The sequence below is a fragment of the Mauremys reevesii genome, linkage group 9 (assembly GCF_016161935.1).
Source record: "Mauremys reevesii isolate NIE-2019 linkage group 9, ASM1616193v1, whole genome shotgun sequence".
NCBI classification, from domain to species: Eukaryota; Metazoa; Chordata; order Testudines; family Geoemydidae; genus Mauremys; species Mauremys reevesii.
The window spans coordinates 83,189,150-83,214,537 of record NC_052631.1 but is presented as its reverse complement, the minus strand read 5'-3'; the positions used below and the strand labels follow the sequence as shown (position 1 = coordinate 83,214,537).

Sequence of the window (25,388 nt, the reverse complement as noted above, 5' to 3'; positions counted from 1 at the left end):
TAGCTATTTTTTTTTAATCTAAAGATGCTTAGACATGCTTTGAGTCCTTTTAATAATCTCAAAATCTTTTCAATGCAGTTCCAGCTTTTTTAAATAAATGTAACTGAAAGTGAAAATTAAAATATTAAGTAAAAAACTGTATTAATGAACTCTGACATTTGCATAGTTGAAAATCATAAAAAATTAGCAAATGCAAAAGGTGATGTTCCAGCAGAAATAGTCATTTGGCTATTTTGCACTTCCTTTAAGTTTTTGATACGTGATGAACAATAATAAACTAAAAGTGGCCTACAGATGAGAAAAAAATTAGGATTGTACCTCTTTTGCATCTTTACTATGTATAAAAGAACACAGAAAGGATTCTCACCCCAGCTTCCAAGGTTTTAGTTTCTGCTCATATTTTACATTAGAAATTCAATCTTTTCAGCTCTGTTGTTCCTGGAAAGCATTACTGAGAACAGGTAGGATTAAGACATTAGAGATCCAGTCTTTACACGGTGGGTATATCTACGCTGCAGGGACTATACAAGCATATCTATATTATAGGAAATATACCGGTATAGCTACGGCACTGTAGCTATGCTGGCATAATCTGGTAGCATAGATGCCGCTTACACTGATGTAAGGGATTTTCTGTCAAGGTAGAACACTATCTCCCCAAGCAATGGTAGGTAAATTGACAGAAGCACTCTTCCATCAACCTATTTGCACCTATAGGTGCAAGTTAGGTCAGCATAGCTGCATTGCTCATGGGTGTGGATTTTTCACACCCCTAGCCAACAAAGCTATATCAACCAAAATTTTAAGTATAGACCAGGCCTAAATCACTGAAACCTTGAAGAAGAATTAAGCAAAACAAAAAGTTTAAGTGTACTATAGCTCAGCCTTGCAAAGTGCTATTCACCCATTTCCCCACAGTTAGTAATGTTTTTAATGAACAAGTAAATACTATAAGCATTTTTATCATCAATCACTAGGACAAATGATGGGCAAGTAACTTGGGCTGTTACATTTTTACAGTAACTTTGTAAAGCTGTTATGACTAGTTATAAAAAGTAGAAAACTTACTATAAAAAAAATCTAGTTTAACTAGAGGTATGGAAACTTTGAAATAAGAAATCTGACTGCAGATCTATAGGGAATGACCTAGATTGAAGAAATAGAAAGGAATCACAAAACATAAGAGGCAACATGATTTGTGATAAAAATTGGTTAATACACGGTTAAGAAACTTAGATTTTGACAGATTTACAAATGATCCTCTTCATACACATTCATGATAGATCTCTAAGGTCTTTACTGCAGGATGGTGATCCTGTCACTGAGAAAAGCACAGAGAAAATTAACTAGGTTACTGCTGAGGTGTCACAGCCCCAAATTTAATTACAAAAACTCATTAGCAACAGTCCTAGGTAAAACTGGGCCTACAGGACACCAAAATGTTTACACTAAAATCTTCAAAATCTTAGGGTGCAGAGCTACAACGGCCAGATAAAGAACGCTGAAGATTGTACAATAACCTGGGTCATTATGTTATTAAAATATGATGCTTCTGAAAAGCTGAAATGAAACAGTCTGTCCCTTTAATGCTGGGATTTCAGAGCCGAGATCATGTTGCCACTACTTCTAATAGTTTGCAAATTAATTCTACGGTTAGATGACAAATTTGACTGCTTAAAAGTAGCCAAATTGCTACTGCACTCATTGTTTGTGGCATAACTGACCTCAATTAGCATAGCATTTGCTACACATTTTTCAAATAAATGCTCTTTAACATTATCAGATAAATTGAAATGCTACAAGTTTCAAACATCATGCAATTGTGCTAATCGGATTTTAAAATGTAATCTGATGGAGCAAGCACATAGTCATGCTTACAATGGCAAACTGGGGAAGGGAAGAGATCCCCCCTGCCCTCTTCCCCTTCTCTCCCCCAATAAAAAAAAAAAACCTAGGTTGTGCAAAAGTTTAGAACTGTACTTTGAAAGAATAAGTAAAGAGACAAGACTTCTGTTTTATTTTTAACTAGAGAGCTGCCTCAGGACAGACAAATATTATCTGTTCATGAAGAACAGTACCCGGTTTCCAAACATAAATGCTGGAAATAGGAAGCTCTTTACAATTCAAAATCAAACTAAAGGGTTAAAAGTGCAAAAATTATTACGAACTCTGACCATAAATTGTAATTTGAGAAGTTATAACTGTTTATGCTTGCAGTAAATCTACACAGTGGAAAGTGTTATATATTCCATATATAGACAGCAATACAATAGTTTTGAATTCTACGGTGATAAACACAGGGTGAGAATTTACCCTTGACTGGATGGCAAGCTGTTTGCTGGAAAACCAACAGTGACTGTATCACCTATAATGCAGAAACGCAAGATTTTGGTTTACTTAACATACATGATTCAAGCTGTGTATAGGGGATTACGTTTTAAACTACAGATTATAAACAGAGATTTACTGATTGTTTGCAAACTAGTCTGCTTCCCAGGCTACTGATACAATTCTGATTAAGAATGACTCAATCAATCACCTTAGTACTCAAAAGCTAACAGTTAAGCCTAGTTAAATCAGATTCAGAATCTTAACACTGGTAATTCACATGTATCATGTTACCTTTTAGAATACACCTCTACCCCAATAGAACGCGGTTGTGGGGAGCCAAAAATCCCTACTGCGTTATAGGTGAAACGCCGTTATATTGGGGTAGCAGTGGCAGGGCTGCAGCGGTGATTTAAAGAGCCCAGGGCTCCGGCAGCAGGGACCCCCAGCTCCTTTATATCACTGGCGGAGCCGCACTGCCACAGCCCCGGGGTAACAGCGGCAGGGCTCTAGTGGTGATTTAAAGGACCCGGGGCTCCCCGCAGCAGATGAAGCCCAAGGCCCTTTAAACCACCGGCAAGACCCGCTGCCGCAGCCCCAGGGTAGCAGCAGCAGGGCTCCGGAGGTGATTTAAAGACCTCCGCTGCAGGAAGCCCAGGCCCTTTAAATCGCTGGCTGAGCCCTGCTGTTGCAACCCCGGGGTAGCGGCGGCAGGGCTCCGGCAGTGATTTAAAGGGCCCGGGGCTCCCTGCAGCAGCCGGAGCCCTGGACCCTTTAAAGCGCCACCTGAGCCCCAGGGTTACCGCGCTATATGCGAACCCATGTTGTATCGGGTCACGTTATAGCAGGGTAGAGGTGTAACATTTAATGGAACCAAATACTTTTATTTAAATCTGGTTATCCTTGCTTTTTGCATAGGAACTCTGTCTCCCACCTCTCTTCCTCTTTCACTTCTCAGCATGCTTGTATTTCAAAGTAACTCCTTTATAGTATAAAGAAAGCAGTTAGGTGGACAAGATTAGAACTGATTTATTATCCCCTAGCCCCAGGGACAAATAATTCCTTCTATACAGCTTCCAAAAGTACATCCACGAGCCTTGGAGTATGTCCATGGAAACTTGTAATATAAATACCTTATTCTTAAGAAACTGTTCTGATACTCTGGTTCAGAGAGGAAGTACTGTATAACTTTCTATAGCTTTCTGTAGCTATTTGAGCAGGAATTAAACATCAATTATAAATTCACCCAGCCAGCATAAATCTTCCAGCTGAAAGGTTGCCTGATTCTAAGAATACATCCTCTTGGTTTTGACTAAAGTGGTGATACTATTTACACCACTTGACAGTCAGAAACAACGCACACTCACTTGTGCCCAGCAATTTCTACCATATTGCAAATCCTATGGAGCTCCAAGGAACGATGACAATCTGTCCTGATTGAGACCTCCCCCATTCTATTCTGTTATAAGAGCACAAATATTGTCTTATGGTTTGATACAACACCCGCTGAAGTCAATGGAAATCTTTCAACTGACAGACTGGCTTTGGATCAGGTCCCTAGTGTTTAGAGGGACTGGAACCTTGAATTTTGGGTTCCTTCAACTTGCTTAGTTCATGGTATTGGACAAGTCACCTAACCTTTCTGTGCTGCAGTTTATCTGTCTGTTAACAGTGATAGTTCACCATACTTCACAGAAATATCATGAAGCTTAGTTGTAACCTGCAGGATTTTGCAGGAAATACTAATCGCCACGTTCCAAGCAATTATTTCTTTCTTTGCTTGCAAGTAGGGGAAATACTGCCATCTGCTAAATTGTGACCAAAAATCAGTATAATCTGGGGATAATATATATTCTACAATAGTTGCAGCAACTACTCCCCAACAAGTACTGCTCATGGATATCACTAACATCTACATTAGGGAGCACCTGCCTAGAATGATTGTACTTAGTTCTCTGCCAGCCAAAGATTATCCTGTTAAAGGGGACAAAATTAATTATAATAAATAGCACATTACTCTTGAAGTGACAGAGCAGAGCCCAAGAAACTGCAAGGCAAGTTCATCTATATACAATTTAAAAACTGATTTAGGAGCTTTGACATCTGGAAACCAATCATGGAGTTTCTGGAGGGAGGAAAATAGCAGGGTCCGCCAAGATCTGTACTGAGACCTGTACTGTTGAACATCTTCATAAATGATCTGGAAAGAGGTGTAAACTGTGAGGTGGCAAAGTTTGAAGATGATACTAAATTACTTAAGATAGTTAAGGCCAAAGCTTACTGCAAACAGTTACAAAGGGATCTCACAAAACCGGGTTAATGGGCAACAAAAAGGCAGATGAAATTCAATGTTGATAAATGCAAAGTAACATACACTGGAAAAAATCTCAACTATACATATAAAATGATGGGTTCTGAATTAGCTGTTACCACTCAATAAAGAGATCTTTGCATCATCGTGGTTAGTTCTCTGAAAATATCTGCTCAATGTGCAGCAGGAAAGAGAGACATAAGACGACAGAAAATATTATAAACCCACTATATAAATCCATGGTTCATCCACATGTTGAATACTGCATGCAATTTTGGTCAACCCATCTCAAAAATGATATATTAGAATTGGAAAAGGACAGAGAAAGGCAACAAAAACTCATTAGGGGTATGGAACAGCTTCCATACAAGGAGAGATTTAAAAGACTGGAACTGTTCAGCTTGAAAAAGAGATGACTATGGGAGGATATGACAGAGGTCTATAACACCATGATTGGTATTACTCCTGGGGGAATTCTGCGCCACTGTGTGCATGCAGAATTCATGTTCCCTGCAGATTTCTTTGCTTCCCCACAGAAAAATTACTCTCTGATGGGGAAGCAAAGGGAAGCTGCAAGAGCAATCATGTGCCGCTCCCCAGCAGTGTGGGTGCATCATTTCAGGTGCCAGGAGCAGCTAGCAGAGAGGTAAATCACTGCGGGGGAGGGCTGGAGATGCCCCAGCCAGTGGCTTCTACCCAGCTGCTAGTCCCGCTGGGCAGGAAGGGACTTCCTCTTCCCCTGCAAGGAGTGACCAGGGCTAGGTCAGATCCACCCCTAGAAACCTCTCTGGCTGCAGGAAGCTCCGCATTCCTCTACTTCCTGCCTCCATCGCTCCTCTGTTGTGGTGGGGTGGAGTCACTGTATGGGGAGCTGCTTCCCCGTCCGCCTAACCCCCCCGTGCATCTGGACCCGCCTCATACCCAGACTGCCCTGCCAAACCTCATCTCCTGCCCCAGAACCAACCCCCCGCCAAGACCCCTGCACCTGAACCCACACTCCGACAAACCTCACTCTCTGCATCCGGACCCCTCCCCATTGAGCCCTACCTCCCTGCATCTGGACCACACTCCTGCACTCAGACCACCCCCCACAACCAAACCCCACCCCACCTGCACGTGGACCACTCCAACAAGCCCCCCACACCCAGACCCCCACTCCACTGAGCCACACCAAGCCAGTACCCAGACCCACAGCCCAAAAAGTCAGCACCCAAAGCCCCCTGCTGAGCCCTCCACATGCAGACCCCCCCAATGAGCCCCAACCACCTTCACTGGATCCCCATGCAGAGTCCCAGTGCCTCTGCACCCAGAACTCCCCCCCCCATGAGCTTGTTCATCCAGATCCCCCGCACCCAGACCCCTCACCAAGCCACCTGCATCCAGATTGCTCCACTCAGAACCCTATCACCCCACACCTGGAACTTCCCACACTAAGCCCCTCCACACTTGGATCCTGCTGGATTGAGCCTGCCTGCCTACATCTAGTGTGCTTGGCAAGCAGGGGCAGGGCCCCGGGGTGTTTCTTGGGCAGGACTGGCCTTTGCACTGTGTCAGGGTCAGGTGCAGCCTCACCGCCAAGTCTGTGTACGGGGGTGGGAATGAGCCTGCAAGGTGATCTCCCACCTCTGCCTGTGCTCCCACTGCCATGCTGGAGCCTCCACATTTATTGACATATAAAATTTGCAGAATTTTAAAATATTGTACGCAGAATGCCCTCAGGAGTATTGATATGGAGAAAGTGAATAAGGAAGTGTTATTTACACCTTCACATAACACACGGACCAGGGTTCACTCAATGAAATTAATAGGCAGCAGGTTTAAAACAAACTTAAGGAAGTACTTCTTCACACAATGCACAGTCAGCCTGTGGAACTCACTGCCAGGGGGTATTGTGAAGACAAAAAATATAACTGGGTTCAAGAAAGAATTAGGTAAATCCATGGAAGATAGGTTCATCAATGGCTGTATTAGCCAAGACGGTCAGCTATGCAACTCCATGTTCAGAGTATCCCTAAACCTCTGAGGGCCAGAAGCTGGGACTGGACAACAGGGGATGGATCACCCAATAATTTTCCTGTTCATTTCCTGTGAATCATCCGGCACTGACCACTGCTGGAAGACAGGATACTTGGATAGATGAACCATTTGTATGACCCAATATGGCCATTCTTATGAAACAGGTACTCTGGTGGTGGACCTCAGGTGTAGAGAACAGTTAAAATCTAAGCTCTTCTGTAACTACCTTTCATCTCCCAAACTGGTTCAAATGGGTACACAGGCCAATATGTGATTCAAATAAATAAAGAGAAACTGGGAATGACTGAATACATGCAATATTAATGCAAAGTGCACTAAACAAAAGCCTTTTAAAGCAGCTTTTGTTCAACTGGATGAGGTAAGAGGGGAGTTGAAGAGACTAATTTTCATGAACTGTCTACTTAGAGAAGCTGTCTAAGCTAGTCACCCACAGAACTGGATCACAAAACCTCAAAAACTATTGGATTATTAACTGCAAAATTCACCAGGTTTGGAACCAAGATCCATCATCTCTGGTGATTTGCAAGCTATGGATGTTTCTGCTCAATAAAGAAGTCTTACTTTATTCACAGCTCAATACATAATACAAGTGAAAAATTAAAGTGTATGCTCCCACGTCCGAGTCAAATTATATTGTTAGCTCAAGAAAGTAAAGACGGAAGAGGTTTATTAGGTAAATTGTGTTCTCCCACATCTCTTCAGCCAATGCAAGATGGTTCTTATAGGATATCTGAAAGCTTTGCCTAGTCTAGTTTTAAATTATATCTACATATACTCCTTCCCAAATTAGATTTACATCTCTAAACATCTGTTTACCATTCATGACTACTTCAACATGTATTGCATAACTGAATGGATTACACACTGCATGATTTGTCCAGAAGAGAACAAAGCCTGGAGGAGAGAAAGTGAAGGGTGACAGTTCATTGTTGGATATAAACGGTTACCTGGTTTTGGGCTCCCACACCACTTCTGGAGCCAGCTTAACAGGTTCAGGTGTGGCATGGTTTGTGCACCAAGACCAACCATGCCCGGGGCACCCAGGACAGCCCACTATGCATCTCGGTGCTATGGATGATACTGCACACGTGCTGGATAGTTGCTATGTTCATGCCCTGAAGGTCTTCTGAAGCTGAACACTGCTATTCAGTGGTCAATGATTGGCTCAGGACTATTTGGCTTCTTTTGTTAGTTTTTTAAACCTTGTCTTGCCCACACACAATTGCTATACAGACTATTCAGCCTAATAGCCCAATGTTCTCAGAGCTACAAAAAAAAAAAAGCCCACACCAGTTTATATATGTGTGTGTGTTTTAAATATATATAATTTTCAAAAAATTTCACTACTTCAGCCCTATTTATAATATATTCAAAGGCTTTAATTATTCCTCCCTAGATTACTCTTAATAGACTGAAGCCCAATTGGTTAATTTAAAATAGTGATTCCATGGATAATTCCACATACACAGTGGAAATTTGACCATGTGTCATTCTGCCAAGGTAACAAAGTTAAAATAATTTTAAAATTCAGAGCAGCATATTAATTTTATCATCACATATTTTATATCGCTGAATCCTCCCTATCCAATTACAGTTAATGCATCCCAGGATGCTTAAATTAAGTAGGCCACTGTAGACAACGCCACTGCAAGTAGCTTGCAAACAATAGCGCAGTGGTTCTCAAACTTTTTTTTTTTGTGGACCACTTGAAAATTGCTGAGGGTCTCGGCCGGCCACTTAATGATCTTTCCAAATGTTGTTTGTACCATTAGCTAACTATTGTAAAGCGCTTTAGATAAAAGTGCCATATTAAAAAAAAAAAATTACCTTTTTTTGTTCTACAAATAAAAGCACACCACTCATATTTTAATATCAGTAGTCTTACCTTTCTAATGTGATGGATGTGCCCTCTCTTCCTTGCTGCGGCAGCCCTCAAGCTCGGGCTGGGAAGAAGGGGGGTCTCTTCCCTGCCACAGCAGCCACAGAGCTAGTCTGGGAAGGAGGGGGGTCTGTCCCTGGCAGCCACAGCCCTGGAGCTAGGGAAAGTCACCTCTTTCTCTGACCGCTGCAGCCCTGCACGTTCCAAACTGCCCCCACCCTCTCGTCTCACCCCACTGCCTCCTCCCACCTATCCCGCCGAAGGCCACCACCTCACCTTACATGTGCATCTTCTCCAGGGTCCAGGCACCTAATTAGTGGAGCCACACCTGCATGGCTCCACTAATTAAGTGAATGGCCCTTCATTCTCTCGTGTGCAGCCACCCAGGCACACACCTTAGAGGGAACTATCTGTGAGGTGAGCTTGTGGACCACAGTTTGAGAACCTCTCTAGTTGTGTTTACTTATGCCATATGATTTGCTCTACTGAAGCTCTTTAGTATGTTGCAGTAACTAACCAAATACAGGTAAAACCACAATATAGCTAGTTTACTGGCAATGCATTAAAATTAAACAATCTGTCACATTAGAGACTAGATTTAGGGGTACTGATGCTTCAAGTTTGGCCCTCCCTACACTCCATTAGAGGTCATTGCTACACCCACAAACAAACAAGATACTGAGACAGATTAAGTGCACAGATGAGAAAAGTTTATTATTTTTACAGTACCACACAGATGTGCACAGTGCTTTACAGACAATATAAGGCCCCGCCACAAGGAATTTGCCACCTAGAGAAGAATATCAGGCAAAAAGAAAGGAAGAGGGATTAAGGGGAGATCTCAGTACAGATAACATATTTTATGCACAATGTGCCTTGTTGACTTTTTCTAATCAGTTTTGTTTTATTTGACTAAACATTTTATAAATTAGCAAAGGAGCTTCAGCACCAGAAAGCAAATCAAAAGTGGGTTTTGAGACAGGCCCTGGCAGGACCCCACAAGGGGGCATTAAGATCAGAAAACTTAGTTAAGCGTACAGCAAAAGCAAGGGAATGATGAGAAGAGATGTCGCAAAAGCAGAGCTGTTTAGAACCTGGAAGAAAAGGACAAGGAATCTGAATAGGATGAGGCGTTTCCATAAGGCCTACCTGCCTTCACTTTGCTAGACTGGCTAAGAGCAACCATTCCAGTTTTATGAGCACTAAGAGCTTGTCTATGCTTAAAATGCTGCAGCTGCGTCTCTGTAGCGCTTCACTGAAGATGCTACCTACTCCAAAGAGAGGGGTTCTCCTATCAACATAGGTAATCCATCTCCTCGAGAGGCAGTAGCCAGGTCGCAGGGAGAATTTTCCTGTCGACCTAAAGATGTCTACACCAGAGGTTAGGTCGGTTTAACTGCGTCGCTCAGGGATGTGGATATTTCACACCCCAGAGTGACCTAATTATACTAACCTAATTTCCTAGTGAAGACCAGGCCTAAGTTACCACTTTTTTTTTTTCCTTCAGTTTTAAGGTGTGTGTTTGGGGGGTGATATTTGTTGGTCAACAGGAATATGAGAAGTGATTAATGGAAGATATCTCCTTCCCCAGGTTTTAAAAGACAAGACTTGTATGTCAACATCAGCCTTCAGAAAGGAGAAAATATCTGTTGCCAATTTTTAATGCTTGGGTTGTGTGCTTGCAGAGCCCAGCAGCATCAAACTGAAACGGGATGAGGGCAGAGGGGAACTGTCAGAAGCTCAGCCTGTCTCACACTGTGATTTGTGTTTTGAAATGATCTTTTTTCATATGACAAATAAGGCTGCAATTTTAGGCATAGCAAATTACTGAACTTCTGATTCCAGCACTCACTATTCTTAGACAGGTGAAATGAACCAATAATCTTGAAAGGAAAATGGGTACAATAGTGTATTGGATTTAGCATTTCTAAATTCAACAGAATCTCACTAATTTCACTAATCTCACTGATCAATGGACTTTACAACCTGCACAAACAAAAATGGCTGCCTCTGCCCACTCCTCAACAAAGATTTAAATTGCAGAGTGCTGCAATGTTTCATATTACAGTCTTTACTAAAATTACAAAATATTGCAAAGTAACTATGCATACCATAATTAAACTGAAATTCATAATTTAACTATGCATAACATAATTAAAACAAATTAAAACATATAAAATATGTTTTATAATTCACTTTAATTATGTTTATTCATTAGGGGCTCAATCTTGCAAGATGAAATCACTGAGTTAAAGGCTCTCATGACTTCACAGGATCTGGTCCTTATTTACTGAGGTACAATATCCATTACAGTGGAATCGCATCTTACGCGGGGGTTAGGTTCTAAAGTCAGCGCATAAGACGAAAATCGCAGCTAGTTAAATTACCCTTGAAAATCCCTTAAATCACCCATAAAGTACAGTATACATGGTTTTGTGTACAGTATACAACCCTGTACAGTAATATGTATACATGTATAGTGTATACAGTAATGTACAGTATATAACAGAGTACATGTAAAATATTTTACAATACAGTATTTTTAATTACATAAAAGACAGAGAGATGGAAGAATGAAAGAATAAAAAAGGAAAACAGTAAACCTAACCACTCACCATTCATCCTGGACATTCTTGCTATTACAACGATGATACTATTGGGGGGTCGTCAGGGCTTGATACAGGAGACCACGGGGCAGGCTCATCTGCTGCTGGTTGTTTTTTCTTGAAAAACATTGTGATTGGCAACTGTCGCTGTTGTCTCTTGAGCTGCTTAAACATTTCTTAATAGCGTCTCAAAACGTCCGTAATACTACATGTGATTTTGAGGCTTCGTTCCATAGAGGGATCATATTCAGAAATTAAATCAGTCAAGTGTTTCACTGCTTGGAACACTTCAGCAAATTTATGAAGATTCCAACTTGCTGGCTCTTCCTGTTCGTCGTCATCATCTTCGTCTTCTGTAGATGATTTTATCAGTTCCTCTAGCTCTTTGTTAGTCAATGTTTCCTTATGGCTCTCAATTAATTCTTCAATTTCTTCCTCAAGGATGTTGACGAAGCCATCACCACCCACTTGCCTGACCACCTGAACAATGCATTTCACTTCTTTATCAATGGTCGGGCAACCCTTAAAATCATTCACACATTCTTTCCAGGTTTTGCCAACATGCACTGACTGTTTCAGGTTTGATTGCATCCATTGCCTGTTTAATATAAGTGATGCAATCGACAGTGTTGAAGGACTTCCAACACTCCATCACATGAAGATTGGGATTAGCATCCATAGCACTGCGTATCCGTGAGAACATAAGCCTTGTGTACGTGGCCTTGAAACAGCAAATCATGCTTTGGTTGAGAGGTTGGAGGAGGTATTGGGGAGGAGAAAGACAACTTCAACGTCGTTATGCCCAAACCGGAGTGCCTCAGGGTGGCCAGAAGCATTGTCTACGATCAGCAACAATTTCAAGTCAAATCCTCTCTCTTCGAGCTACCGCTTGACCTCCGGAATGAAACACTTGTGGAAGCATTCCAGAAATAATACTGCCGTCACTCAAGCCTTTTTATTTGATTGCCAGAACACAGGCAGGAGATTTTTGTTCTTGCCTTTTAGGACACGGGATCTGCAGCCTTGTAGAGCAAGCCTGGCTTTATTAAATGCCCAGCTGCATTGCCACAAAACAACAGTCACACAGTCTTTAGCTGCTTTGAAGCCAGGGGCTTGTCTTTCTGATTTCAAAATGTAAGTGCAGCTGGGCATTTATTTTCCAGAAGAGCCCAGTTTCATCAGCATTAAAAACTTGTTCCAGAAGACAGCCCTTTTCTTCTATGATTTTCTTTAATTGTTCGGGGTAGGCTTTTGCTGCCTCTTCATCGGCAGATGCAGCTTCACCAGTAGTCCACAAGTTTTTGAGGTTAAAGCGGTTCCTAAAACTGTTAAGCCAACCTCGGCTGGCTCTGAATTCCTTCTCATCAGAAGGCTGTCCCTCTTCGGCGGGAGGTTTGAACAGCTCATAGAGGCTAAGAGCCTTTTCTCGCAATGTGTTGCCATCGATGGGCACACATTTATGGTTCACGTCTTCCAGCCATAAGTTTAATGCCTTTTCAGTCTTCATTAAAGTCTTATCATACATCTGGCTCATCACCTTAGCAGTTATTGGAGCACTTGATGCCATGGCTTGACGAATTTCTTTCTCTCGAATCTTGATGGCACGGATGCTAGATTCGTTGCGGCCATATTTACGCGCCACGCTGGAGACTGACATACCGTCTCTCAATAAGTCCAACACAGCCAGTTTTTCCACCAGCGTTGGAACAGATCGCTGTTTCTTCGGCTAAGAACCAGATGAAGTAGTTGGCTTGCATTTAGGGGCCATGTTGTATGAAAAATACTCATCTTTAAACACTAGAATCACACTCAGCATGGCAAGATGCTCACACTATGAGAGGCACACAGGAACTGAAACCGACTGAGGGAACAGCAGATTCACGTCTCCCATCTCACACTCACTCCGGGGCATATGCTCATTGCACGCATATAGTTGAATTTGTGTAAGTTAAATGCGGATATGAGGAGACTCCACTGTACTTTGGAATGGATCTGCCAGTAATTCACACATGGTGCTATTCTGCAATTTACTCTTGGTGGAATTCTGCGCACTGCGTGTGCACAGAATTCATGTTCCCCACAGAAAAATGACTTTCTGACACAGAAGCAAAGGGAAGCTGAAAGAGTAGTCATGCACTCCCCCTTAGCATCACAGGTACATTGTTTCAGGCACCCGAAGCAGTCAGCGGAGAGGTAATCACCACAGGGTTGGGGACACCCCAGCCGGTAGCTCCTACCTTGCGCCAGGATCAGCTGATGCTCCTGACTGAGCTGGAGGCAGGAGAGGATGGGGCTTCCTCTTCCCCTGCAAGGAATGACTGAGGCTGCGTCAGACCCACTTCCATAAACCTCTCCTGGCTGCAGGAAGCTCAGCATCCTCCCCTGCTTCCTGCCCCTATCGCTCCTAAACCATTGGGGAGGGGTCAGTGTACGAGGAGCTGCTCCCCCATCTGCCCAACCCCCGTGCATCCTAACCTCCTATACCCGGACCCCCACCCCTCACACTGTACAATCAAACTCTTCCCAGCCCTCCATACCCAAACCCCACCCCAATGGTCCTCAACCCCTGTATCTGAAGCCACCTGCAACCAGCCCCCCGCCTCCAGACGCCCACCTTTGCACCCAGACCACCCCCCACCGAGCTCTCTGCACTCAAACTCCCACCCTGACCAACACCACCCTCCTGCACCACCCTGACCCCACATCTAGACTCCCACTGACCCCCAACTAACTGCACCCAGACTCCCCACTGAGTGCCAACCACCTTCACCTGGAATCCCGAGAGTCCTATTGCCCCTGCACCTGGACCCACCCCCAACAAGCCTATGTGCATCCAGATCCCCCCACACCTAGACTACCCCACTAAGCTGCCTGTACCCAGACTGTCCCATACAACTCTCACCCCACACCTGGATCCCCCCACACTGAGCCCCTTCACACTTGGATCCTAACTGGTTGAGCCTGCTTTCCCCACACCTGGCCACCTGGCGCAGAGGAGCAGGGCCCCAGGGTATTTCTGGGGCAGGCCCAGCACTTGTACTGTGTCAGAGTCGGGTGTAGCCTCACCACTAAGTCCGTGTCCTAGGGGGAAGGGAGGGGCTGCATTGTGATCTCCCACCTTCATGCAGCCAGTGGCCTGTACTCCCCACGGCCATGCTGGAGCCTCTGTCTATTTATAGACAAATAAAACTTGCAGATTTTTAAAATATTGTGCACAGAATTTTAAATTTTTCAGCGCAGAATTCTCTCAGGAGTAGCAATTACATGCAGTCCTTGAATAAGGTTGGAGTCCTAAAGAGCCCAACTAAGGAGGAGATATGAAAGAGACTGATGGATAAAATGGTAGGAAATACAGAACCTCTGTTCAGACTCAAACTTCCAAAAATTTCAGGAAACCTTTGCTCATTTAAAATACGGCATGATCAACCAGTCAGGGAAAGTGAACTCATGGCCCAAACAACAGCACAGTTCCAGTTCCAGTTCTCTTCTTAGGGGATCTCTGTATTAACAGATTATAAAACAAAATAATTCAAAATAGTCTCACTATCCCAGAAGTTCTTGTCTTAGCATTTATCCACACAGCTTCACAGCTCTCTACAACTGAGCTTTCTCTGCAGACACCCTGTGTGATACAGAAACTCCTTGGCAAAGGGTTCCCTGTTCTTTGCAAACAGCTCTAACTTCAGAACTGACAAACTTACTACACCAAAAGGCAGGTCTTACACAATATTTATCCATAAAGAGTACATGGTATCTACAGAAAGCTTGTAACTTGTCAAGACTCAATCTCTGCAAGATATATGTATGGGCAATATTTAAGGAATGCTTTATGAACTTATAGTAGAAATTAGTTACCAGGAGGCCATTCGTCTCGGTAATTACCCATTCAAACAAAAGTGAGTCATCACCTCTTGCTAGTCAGCTGGCGAGGTAATGCAAGGTTCTGTAGTCCCAGGCCACATCCCAGAACACTCAATGGAAAACGGTCAGAGACAACAAAAAACTATCAGAGCCCCCTGAAAGTGAAAAGGAACATTACAGCAAGCAGGAGATCGCTCTGGCTATGAATAAAGACAAAAGACCATTTTCAGAGTGACAGAGTGTAGGGAAATGAACTATAGATCCATTCACTAAGGAAAACCCCTGGCAGAGGGGGGGTGCTTTCATGGCTGTTTGGATCCTGGTTATTGAGAAACCAGCCAGCTCTGCAACGGATTGAACTTTGGGGAAAAATCTACTTTATTAGATAGGAACAGTAACTACTGATAAGTGTAGACTAAGGTTCTCATTTAAGATTTGGTTTTACATTGTAACAACCTGTTTTCTCCACTTGTTTCTAGTTAAATCTTTATTAATTCTTAAATAAACCCACTGTGTTTCATTATTAAAGTGTTCACAAGTATTGTGTTGTTTACAGGAGCAGTGGTTTAAGGTAAAACTGGTGTGCAGAGCACCCTTGGGTGCAGAGGATCCAGAATTTCTGTGAGTAGCCAGTTCCAGGAGCTGGATATCACAGGGGAACAATTCAAAGAGATTTGGGGGTTGGGATGCACCTACTGCAAGGCAAAGAAAGGGCTGGCATAAGCCCAGAGGAGAGTGCTTGAGTGGCTGAAGGGCTGGCAGTGTCAAGCAGCTGCCACCCAGTTGCCACAAGAAAAACAACCCTCCTGCTGGAGGCAAGAAGTAACAAGGTGATACACAGCCCTGGCAACCCCGAGAACCATCAGACCCTCTCTCAGTCCTTCTGCCTGTAAGGTGTAGACAGTCCACTCCCAGGTCCTTCCCTGAGCCAGGGTTTTTCCTATCTGACCCCTCCCTATGAGGTAGGAAGCCTTCTAAGCTACAACCTGTCAGGCATACAACTAAGGGCTTGGCTACACTTGCGAGTTACAGTGCATTAAAGGAGCCCTGGGTGCACTAGCTCACTACCCGTCCACACTGGCAAGGCACGTAGAGCGCTCTGACTCTGCGGCTAGAACTCCTGGTACTCCACCTTGGTGAGTAGAATAATGTTTGATGCGCCCCCGCTGGAGCACCCTAGCATCAGTGTGAATGAGGTGTTGCATTACTGAGCTCTGATCAGCCTCCGGAAACATCCCATAATCCCTTAAGTCAAGTGGCTACTCTTGTCATTGTTTTGGATATGCCTATTGAAAGCCCCATTTGACAGCCAGCTGCTTATCTGCTCTGACACAAAGCAACCATTAGTGTGGAATGCTGTGTATGAGAGAAAGGCGGGTGTGTGTGTGTGTGTCTGCTGCTGTCTGAACTGAAAAGACAGCATGCTGACATGTTCTCAGCCCCCCAAAACCCCACTTTCTCTTCCCCCACATACACACAACACACTCCCTGTCACACTCGACCCCATTCCCCTCATTTGAAAAGCACGTTTCAGCCACTTGCATACTGGGTTAACTACCACAATGCACTGCTGTCTCTGGCCATTGCAAGAGCTGCTAATGTGGCCACGCCAGTGAGCTGGAAGCTGTCAGTGTGGACAGACTGCAGCACTTTCCCTACTGAGCTCTACAAAACGCTCTACATCTGCAAGTGTAGCCATGCCCTAAGAGCAGGCACGTAACCTGCTAGTACAGCTGCCCGTTTGAAAGGGCCCAAGGGCACACCCAGTCCATTATTACTAGCATCTATTTTGCAAACTGAAAATGAATTAAAAATTTTGCCCGATCTTCACATATCAGTGCCAAATAACAACGGATCAACACTAGGAAAATACGGAAGCAGCTATTGATGAAAGGCGAAGCCTAATATTATGAATTTGTGAATGGGATGCAATTTCAGCAATTAAACATTTACATGCTGGTACAGAGAAGTAGGAATATTGAAATCCAGTAACAGAATCTATTCGGGGATCAGAATGGGGGCATTCACATCTTGATACATGATGAGTTAAGTGGATAAATCATTGGGCAGGAAGTTGAACATACAGACAAGAGGGGCACTGAGGACAACACAAAATGATTGTCTACAGTGCAGCCCATTATCCTGACCACAAGGTCAGAGCTCTCTCAGATGGACATTTGAAAGATTACAGACTAAAACAGTCTGGTTTTGCAGATGAGGGGATGCACATGGTGTGCAAGGAGGAGAGGACAGGTATACCTGTACGCTATGTTTCCTACATCGCGATTACTCTAACTTCCACACTTGTAAGTAGAACAGGTAAGGAAGATGCAGTAATACAGAACACCACTTGAATCACCTCATGTACATTTTGCTATTTTAATGGATCTCCCTAATTACAACCCACTGTTTAAGCTGTCAGAATCTCATAGCACAATGTCAAAAAGGTTCTAATATACTACTCAGTGAATGTTTTGAACAACAGACTTATATGCTACCCCAGTGTGGGTTTACCCACGTTTCCCATGGTTCCATTAGGTGACGGTTACAGTGTTCTACTCCATGAAACAACCAAGGGTTTGGACCCTTAAACCAGTGGATAGCTTGAGAATAATGGGTATATCAAGATTCCACACATTCCAGAAGCATCCGTGTGGAGACCAAGGGATACAGTATAGCTTCCAAGGCTCCCTCAGGATCCACATTGCCAGCCCTAATTGACAAGTGCTTCAAAACCCCACCACCTGAAAGGGATGGTGCAACAGCACTATCTACAATTAGAAATACCCCGCTCCCCCTCAGGCAAGCATGCTAGAGAGAACAGCTACTCAACTCCATTGTTTTTCTCAGTTCCTATCCTGAGCTCTACAACTCCCCTGGGACTTCTTAGATGTCTGGAGGCAAGAAAGAGAAAGTAACAGCTGCTGCTCTCCCTCCTATTTAAGTTCAACCACAGTTGCTAGCTTCTGTGCTTCACAGCAAAGGGAGCATGATAAGCAACGATCTGACTTTCTAAAACACAAAATCAGAGTAAGTGTCTCTATCTTAACGTATTTAGTTTGACATTGGCCAAGAAGATAAGCATATTTTTATTTTTCATATACCCAGAAAACCTTATGGCTTCACTTTATAAATCCAAAAGGAACAAATGATGCTTTTATGTGAAAGCATGGAAAGCATGTTAAATTTAACATAATGATCCAAGTACAGAGACTCAGGTGATCTTGAATAATTTACCAGATATCTATTAGCCACAGACCAATTCAAACGACTGGTGATGGGCCACCAAAATCGTCCAGAGGCCTGTTGAGAAGCTCAGCCCAATCCTTGCTAATGGAAATAGGAAAAGTATTAGCACTGGTACAAGGTGATGTCTCGACCTTCTCTCATGACAGCCTCTTGTCATATCAGAGGACTCCACCACACCAACTTAGGCAACTGAAGGGAGTTTCTATCCTTGCCCCAGCACCAGTGGATCCATGAATCATATCCCACTGGCCTCACTTCCAAATCTCCACTGCACAGAAGCATGCAGGGAGGGATGCACAATGTGGAGAGCGCATGCATATCCCTTATACGGGCTCCCCAAATTTCACCCACTGTAATAGATCTATGTGTTGCCAAGAGGCAATTACTAGATAAATCATATACATCCCTTTGGAGCTGGGACTAAAACCCCAGCTCCAAAACTGCAAACTTCTACCCACTTGAGTTAAAGAAGTTCTCCCCAATTGGTGACAATAGTTGGTTCCTTATCCATCTTTTTGGGCTAGCCACTAGAGGGAGAGACATCAAATGTTCAGAGCCAAATTAGACAGCACCACCAACTGCAAAGTAAAACCACACTCCTGGACTACAGAGAAGGCTAGAGTCTCCCCTAAGAAAGGTGTGTACTAAAAGACCTTAGTCATCTCAATAACTTGTTAAACCACCTAGTGTTTGGGTGTTTTTTTACACCTCGGAACAGGAACTTCCACAAAGAAAAGGCTATTGCCAAGCCTGGCTTTAAATTCAAGAACTAATGGCAGTTGTATAAATCTCCCAGAAAGGACATACTATATGATTTGCCAAGGGTTACATACAGTTACATTTTTTTCTAAAAAGAGTAATATTTGTTAGTGTTAACTAGCCAAACTCTGATCTTAGAGTGGGGAGTAACTTTTTGTTTCCTTTAACTGAATTTTAAGTAAGACAAGTCACACAATTGGAAACAAAAGTCTGAGTTAAAAGTTGAACTATTTCCCCTCATTATTTACTATTTTATCCATAGATGTTACCTTCCCCAGAAAGTTACCAGTACAACGAAGTTTTAAAAACATGTGTCCGTGAAAATGCAATAAGAGTTTTCAAAAGTTTCACTGATATGGATTATGTGTGTGGCTCATATGGCAACTGACATGTTTATTTGCAAGTGAACTGCACAAAATGAATAGTAAAAATACTAATTTCATTTCTTGCAAGTTGTTTTCTATGCTTGGTATTCAGTCCTCTCTGGCACCAGTACTAAAGATAATAAGTAGGCCCATGCTGTACTGATCTGGGAGACAAAAATAGGGCTACCATTAATGAGTATGCTGAATTAGGGTTCTCCAGGTGTGCCTTGCAAGCTTTGCAGAGCAATTAGATGAAGCTCTAGTGGGAAGTGGCCTTAATTAACTTACTGTGATACACCAACATTGCTGTTAACTCCTTGTTAAGACACATCACAGGAATCTGAGATAGGAAAAGATCAGATCCCTGTTTCATCACTCATTGCTACACAAGTGTTCTGCTGCAGCCCTGTCAGTGCAAAAGCTACAGATAAAGCAATATAACAAGCTGACTTCTGACTCAAAGGTTTCTGTGTTAAGCCTCAGTTTTATGACTAGCAGAGGGAGGAAGCTTTACAGACTGGCTGTTCTGCCAGGGCTAATGAAGGTCCTGTAATATCTCATTTCCTTTTCTTGAAGGCTGTAGTATCTGATTTAACACAACTTTAGAGTTAGGTGCAGAGACAACTGGGACCATACTTGCTCAGGTATGAGATTTTAAATAACTTCAGCACAAGATCCGTGTGTTTGTCCAAGGGGCATAAGGGGATGTAAGGAAATGTCACCAATATCCTCTCCAATACATTCTCCTAATAAGCATCACAGCCATTTACAAAAAGAAAAATGAACCTCATGGAATATGTGACAAAGACATCTGTTGGTAGGAAGGGATTTAAAGTCAAGCAGGCCTAGCATAGATTCCGGCTATGGCCTGTGGGTACAGCTGCGTGTCTGTCACGGAGATCTGGGATTTCTGCAGCGGCTGGTGTGGCTAGCTCAGGGGCTGCCTGAGCTGGGCAGCTCCTGGGCCAGCAGCAGCAGCATTTTGGGTGTGGGAGGGGGCTCAGGGCTGCGGCAGGGGGTTGGGGTGCAAAGCAGCACTTACCTGGGGGGCCCCCCCGGCTCCCACTGGCATGTCGCTGCAGCTCCTAGGCAGACGGGCCAGGGGGCTCTGTGCGCTGCCCATGATCACTGCCTGCAGTTCCTGGCCAATGGGAGCTGCGGAGCCAGCACTTGTGGCGGGAGCAGCACGCGAAGCCCCCCTGTCCGCCCCTCCTCCTAGGAGCTGCAGGGACATGCCAGTCGGAGCTGGGTAGGGAGCCTGCTAGCCCCGCCAACCCTCCCCTCCACACACCAGCAGGGGTCCCAAGCTGCACGCCACTGCATGCCTCCCCCCCAGCACCAGTGAGGGTCCCAGGCCACCCCCCAGAGTACCCACAGTGCCCCCCCAGAGCACCCCCAGCCCAACTTTTAGTTAGGAGTATATAGTAAAAGTCATGGGCAGGTCACGGGCCGTGAATTTTTGTTTACTGCCTGTAACCTGTCCATGACTTTTCCTAAAAAATACCCATGACTAAAACACAGCCTTACCTATGGGCCACTGACAGTCCACCAAGAACTTGCTAATGGTTTGTGGGGATATGGCTAGTCACATGGTGCTGGCTCTACTTTCCAGCTAATGAATCACAATCAAAGGCTGTTACAATACATTAAATATTTTCCTTACATCCGTTTCTAATGTCTGAACTTACTCTAATTGCCACAGGATGTTCTGCAATTGTGAATGGGAAGGAGGGTGATCACACAGAGGAAGGTGGGTGTCCATGAGACACTTGAGATATGATCCACACTACAAAAAGTTTGTGATCACTTTAAGGAGGGTGGTTTGGTTAGGATTTAAACTCAACAGTACAGACAAAGAATTTAAATGATCAATTTTAATCTTCTGTTTGTTTATTTTAAAGAGGTTGTATGGTCCATAAGAATGAGACTGGAAGTCAGGAGTTCCAATCTGGGAGCTATGCGTCCTGTTCTACCACAGACTCATTTGTGTGACTTTGAGCAAGTCATAACTTCCTCATGCTTTAGTGTCCCAGTCTATAAAACATAGATAACACCACAGAAGTGTTGTGAGGATTACCTCACAACTTTGAAGATGTAAAACACTTTTACATGTGTCATATCATTAGAATCCTAAAAAAAAATTAATTCCCAAACATACCTTGTTTAGGTAATTAAATGGTTTATTCAGAGTCATTTTCACATTATGGTAGAACATAAGAACGGCCGTACTGGGTCAGACCAAAGGTCCATCTAGCCCAGTATCTGTCTACCGACAGTGGCCAATGCCAGGTGCCCCAGAGGGAGTGAACCTAACAGGCAATGATCAAGTGATCTCTCTCCTGCCATCCATCTCCATCCTCTGACGAACAGAGGCTAGGGACACCATTCTTACCCATCCTAGCTAATAGCCATTTATGGACTTAACCACCATGAATTTATCAAGTCCTCTTTTAAACATTGTTATAGTCCTAGCCTTCACAACCTCGTCAGGTAAGGAGTTCCACAAGTTGACTGCGCTGCGTGAAGAAGAACTTCCTTGTATTTGTTTTAAACCTGCTGCCTATTAATTTCATTTGGTGACCCCTAGTTCTTGTATTATGGGAATAAGTAAATAATTTTTTTTAACTTAATCATCAAAGGTGTAAACTTCAGTATATTGGTTTGAGTTAAATAAAATCACTGCAACGGGCATACTGTACTAATGTTTCTGTATTAGCTGAAAATAAAACTATTGGTGAACTAGATAATAAACTCAGCCAAGGTAAATCAAATAACTTTACATTTCTGTACCAATGTTTATCATGAAAAATGCCATAATATTTTATGCTGTGCTTAAATTCGGGATCTTTAAGCAAGCAGTCCTCTCTAGGGTGAAGAAAAGCAGTCTGCACCAATAGCACTGCACAACAGTTTTTTGTAGAAGTGAAAAATAACTTCTCCGCCTCAAACAAAAATGAGCATTCAAACAGCATTCTACCGCCCTAAAGTTGGAATTTGCTGAGGACACAAAGGTTAATTACCTACTCTTGCGAAAAGTTGTACTTCAAGATGAATACTGATATAACATGGGCATCTGATAGTCACTCATCTACTGCACCAACCAAAAGCAAAATCAGGACAGGAGTTGAAGCAATCCAAAAATGCATGCTTGTGTCCGTAGTTACCAAGAACAAACCACTGAATATTGGAAGCATGACTTGAAGTTGGCTGCATGATCACAGGAAACACTCAGCCTTACATTTGCCCTCCTAATTCTCTTACTCTGATGCTCAGCTTGTTGAGCTGGGGAATTTGTCCAGAGTACTAGCTGGGGCTGAGTCAAGCACATGCAAGATGGGCAGGGAATTCTGCATCAAACCCTGCATCAAAGCAACTGTCCAACTACTTCCCATGGCCTTATTTTCAGTTGTGTTTACAGTGGGGAAACATAAGTGCATGCATGCACGTGTGCACTTTTAAATGGGCTTGTGAGGAGTTTTCAAAACCTGTAGTTGGGAGGTTTGTTCTAGAAAACCTAATAGCAGAGATTACTTAATTATATTTATACTTTTCATTAAACCAGGCTCTTAGCACTATAAACCTGCAACCATACCACACAGTATGATCCAGGCAGATCTCAAGTTAAGTAAATTGGGTAGTCAGTGCTTCAGAAGACCACCTCAAAAAATACTAAATTGACACACCAGGATCACTATGCTGCTAAACTTATTGTCATTTGGCTGCAATGTAAAATTGAGGTTCTGACCACTTGTGGTTATGAAGATCCCATGGAACTATATGAAGAACAAGATCATTGAGCTTGAACGCCCTGGTCAAATTTCAATTCATATAATTACATCCTACCAATCTAAATTCCAGCAGCAATTTCAATTGGATAAAAGATTTTTCTGCATGAAGAAGAGTTCTTAAATGTTGCAGAGTTATTGTGTGCTATTGTGTTACAGGTGCAATATTTTTCAGCAAAGGCAACTGTTTTTAGTGATAAATTAACTGGTGCATGATTCATGTACTAGTTTTAGTTTGTTAAAGGCGCTGCATAAATGTAAAATCCTTAATTACTGTACAGTCTGATGAATCCTATAGTAATAATAATATGAAACTCATGCTACTCTTATTCAACATATTAACCCAAGTGAAGGTTTACAAATTTATTTAAAGCAATTATACTAGCTTATGGGAGCTTCCCTCTTGGGACTAATGATTGCAAATGCAAGTGTGAAGTTTGACATTCTCCAGTTTTCTTAGTCCATCCCTCCTCACTTTTAAACACTTTAAAAGGTTCATATGGGATCAGGGCCTAAGCAACTACTCAAAGGAATGACAAACTGGTTGTTTAAAGGAGGCATGTTTCTCGAATTGTGGAACAAAACTACTGTTCAGATTTGGCTCCATTCCTGGACCAAGTTTCACTGACTTCAGTGGTCTCTACATGGGAGCAGGGCTGTACTGGCATGATTCTGGGCCTATATTTGGGGAAATCTCTTTGGGCAGGAAAAGGAAGACCTGTACAGCCTTTCCTGTCCTAAGTATTTTTCATTGCAGCCATCATGTAATGCCACAGAAGCTTTCCTTCTCCATAGTTTCCTGTTACACACCCCTTGTTTCATAAGGGTGTGTTTATAAACATGTCATCCCTGTATTTTGCATTATAAAGTTGTTTTTTTTTAAATGCACACTCTTGAAGGCAGGAACTGCACCTCCTAGTGTGGTTAGAAAGCACACTGTGAGCACACTCACAACCTAAATAAATAATAGTAACCATACAACGCTCTGTACAGTGTTGGGAGGGTTGAGGGAGGAAGGGGATTATTTTAATAAAATGTTTTAATTCTTGATATCTACTCTGATGGAAAGGGGATCAACTAGCTCTTGCGATAAGGGAAATGTTCCTAATACCAGGGAGAGTGCATATATGGGGGTGTCCAGATCCCTGCGAGGGTGGGAGGGCAGATCTTCCATGAGAAAAGGACAGGGCACACTCTCCAGGAGTGAGCACTGGGGAAAGGGGGGGGGGGTGTCTCTTGGCTCCCAGGGAACTGGAGGCTCCAGAGTAAGGGGGGCCCTGGGGGAAGGACAGCCCTTCGGGAAAGGGGAGGGGAGGCGAATCTCTTGGACCCCAGAGAAGTGGAGGCTCCAGGAGGAAGGGCCCCCATTAGCCAGTCGGTAGCCTGGGGATGAAGGGAAGGGATCTCATGCCCCCCAGGGAGGTGGCGGCTCCGGGGGGGGGGGGGAAGGGCCCCACCCCTCCAGGCGGGGACCCTGGGGGAAGGGCAGCCCTTCGGGAGGTGGAGGCTCCAGACGGAAGGGCCCTGGGGAAGGGATCTCTTAGCCCCCCAGGGAGGTGGCGGCTATGGGAGGAAGGACCCACCGCCCCAGGCCGGGGGGGGGGGCCTGGCGGACTCGAGTCTCCTGCCACCTGGGGAGCGGAGTCTCCGGGGGCCCCCACACCACACGCAGCCGCCGCCCCGGCCCCGCACTCACCATGGTACAGATGGAGGCGAGTCTCCGGACCGTCATCAGTATTTCCATCCGCCCGACCCGGACCCGGACCCGGACCCTGCAGCCGCCCCCGCGGCCGCCGACGCCATGTTGGGAGCCAGCCACCCAACTGACAGCGGCAGCCCGAGCCGCAGGTGGCGCAACAGCCAAAGGGGTCCGGGCGCTGCCGGTGCGGCAGCGAAATGGCGCCGGGTACCCCCGCTGCCCTGCCAGGAAGGGCCGCCCCCCTCCGGTCCCTTCCGGCCGCCGCCCCCCGCCTGGAGGTCACCGCTCCGCTTGGCGCGTGGGACCAGCCCACCGCCTCCCTGCAGTGCTCCTGTCCCCGGGGTCCCGCCGAGCCAGCAGCGGAACCGCCGCAGGAGCGGCCTGGGGCCAAGGCACAGGGCCGGGAGTCAGGAGACCCCGGCTTTGCTCCTGGCCCTGCTGCTGAGGTCCGGGCTGCACCCACCGGTTAGCGCGCCTTCCTTGCCCATGGGAAGCGCCCCGTTACCGCT

At 44.3% G+C, this 25,388-nt stretch overlaps 1 protein-coding gene across 4 annotated transcripts in view; it reads right to left on the bottom strand.

Annotated features, from left to right (window-relative positions):
- Positions 1 to 25,051, bottom strand: part of LOC120372656 (ubiquitin carboxyl-terminal hydrolase 12-like) — a 50,420-nt gene extending 25,369 nt beyond the window's left edge. For 2 of the 4 annotated variants that reach the window (XM_039489955.1, XM_039489954.1), the window contains exon 1: positions 24,877 to 25,048. In XM_039489955.1, the coding sequence (XP_039345889.1) occupies positions 24,877 to 24,924 (48 nt within the window). In that variant the 5' untranslated portion in view covers positions 24,925 to 25,048. Of the gene's footprint in view, positions 1 to 24,876 lie in introns of all 4 variants that reach the window. The other 2 variants (XM_039489957.1, XM_039489956.1) reach the window with 2 other exon arrangements.
- Positions 25,052 to 25,388: the final 337 nt, after the last annotated feature.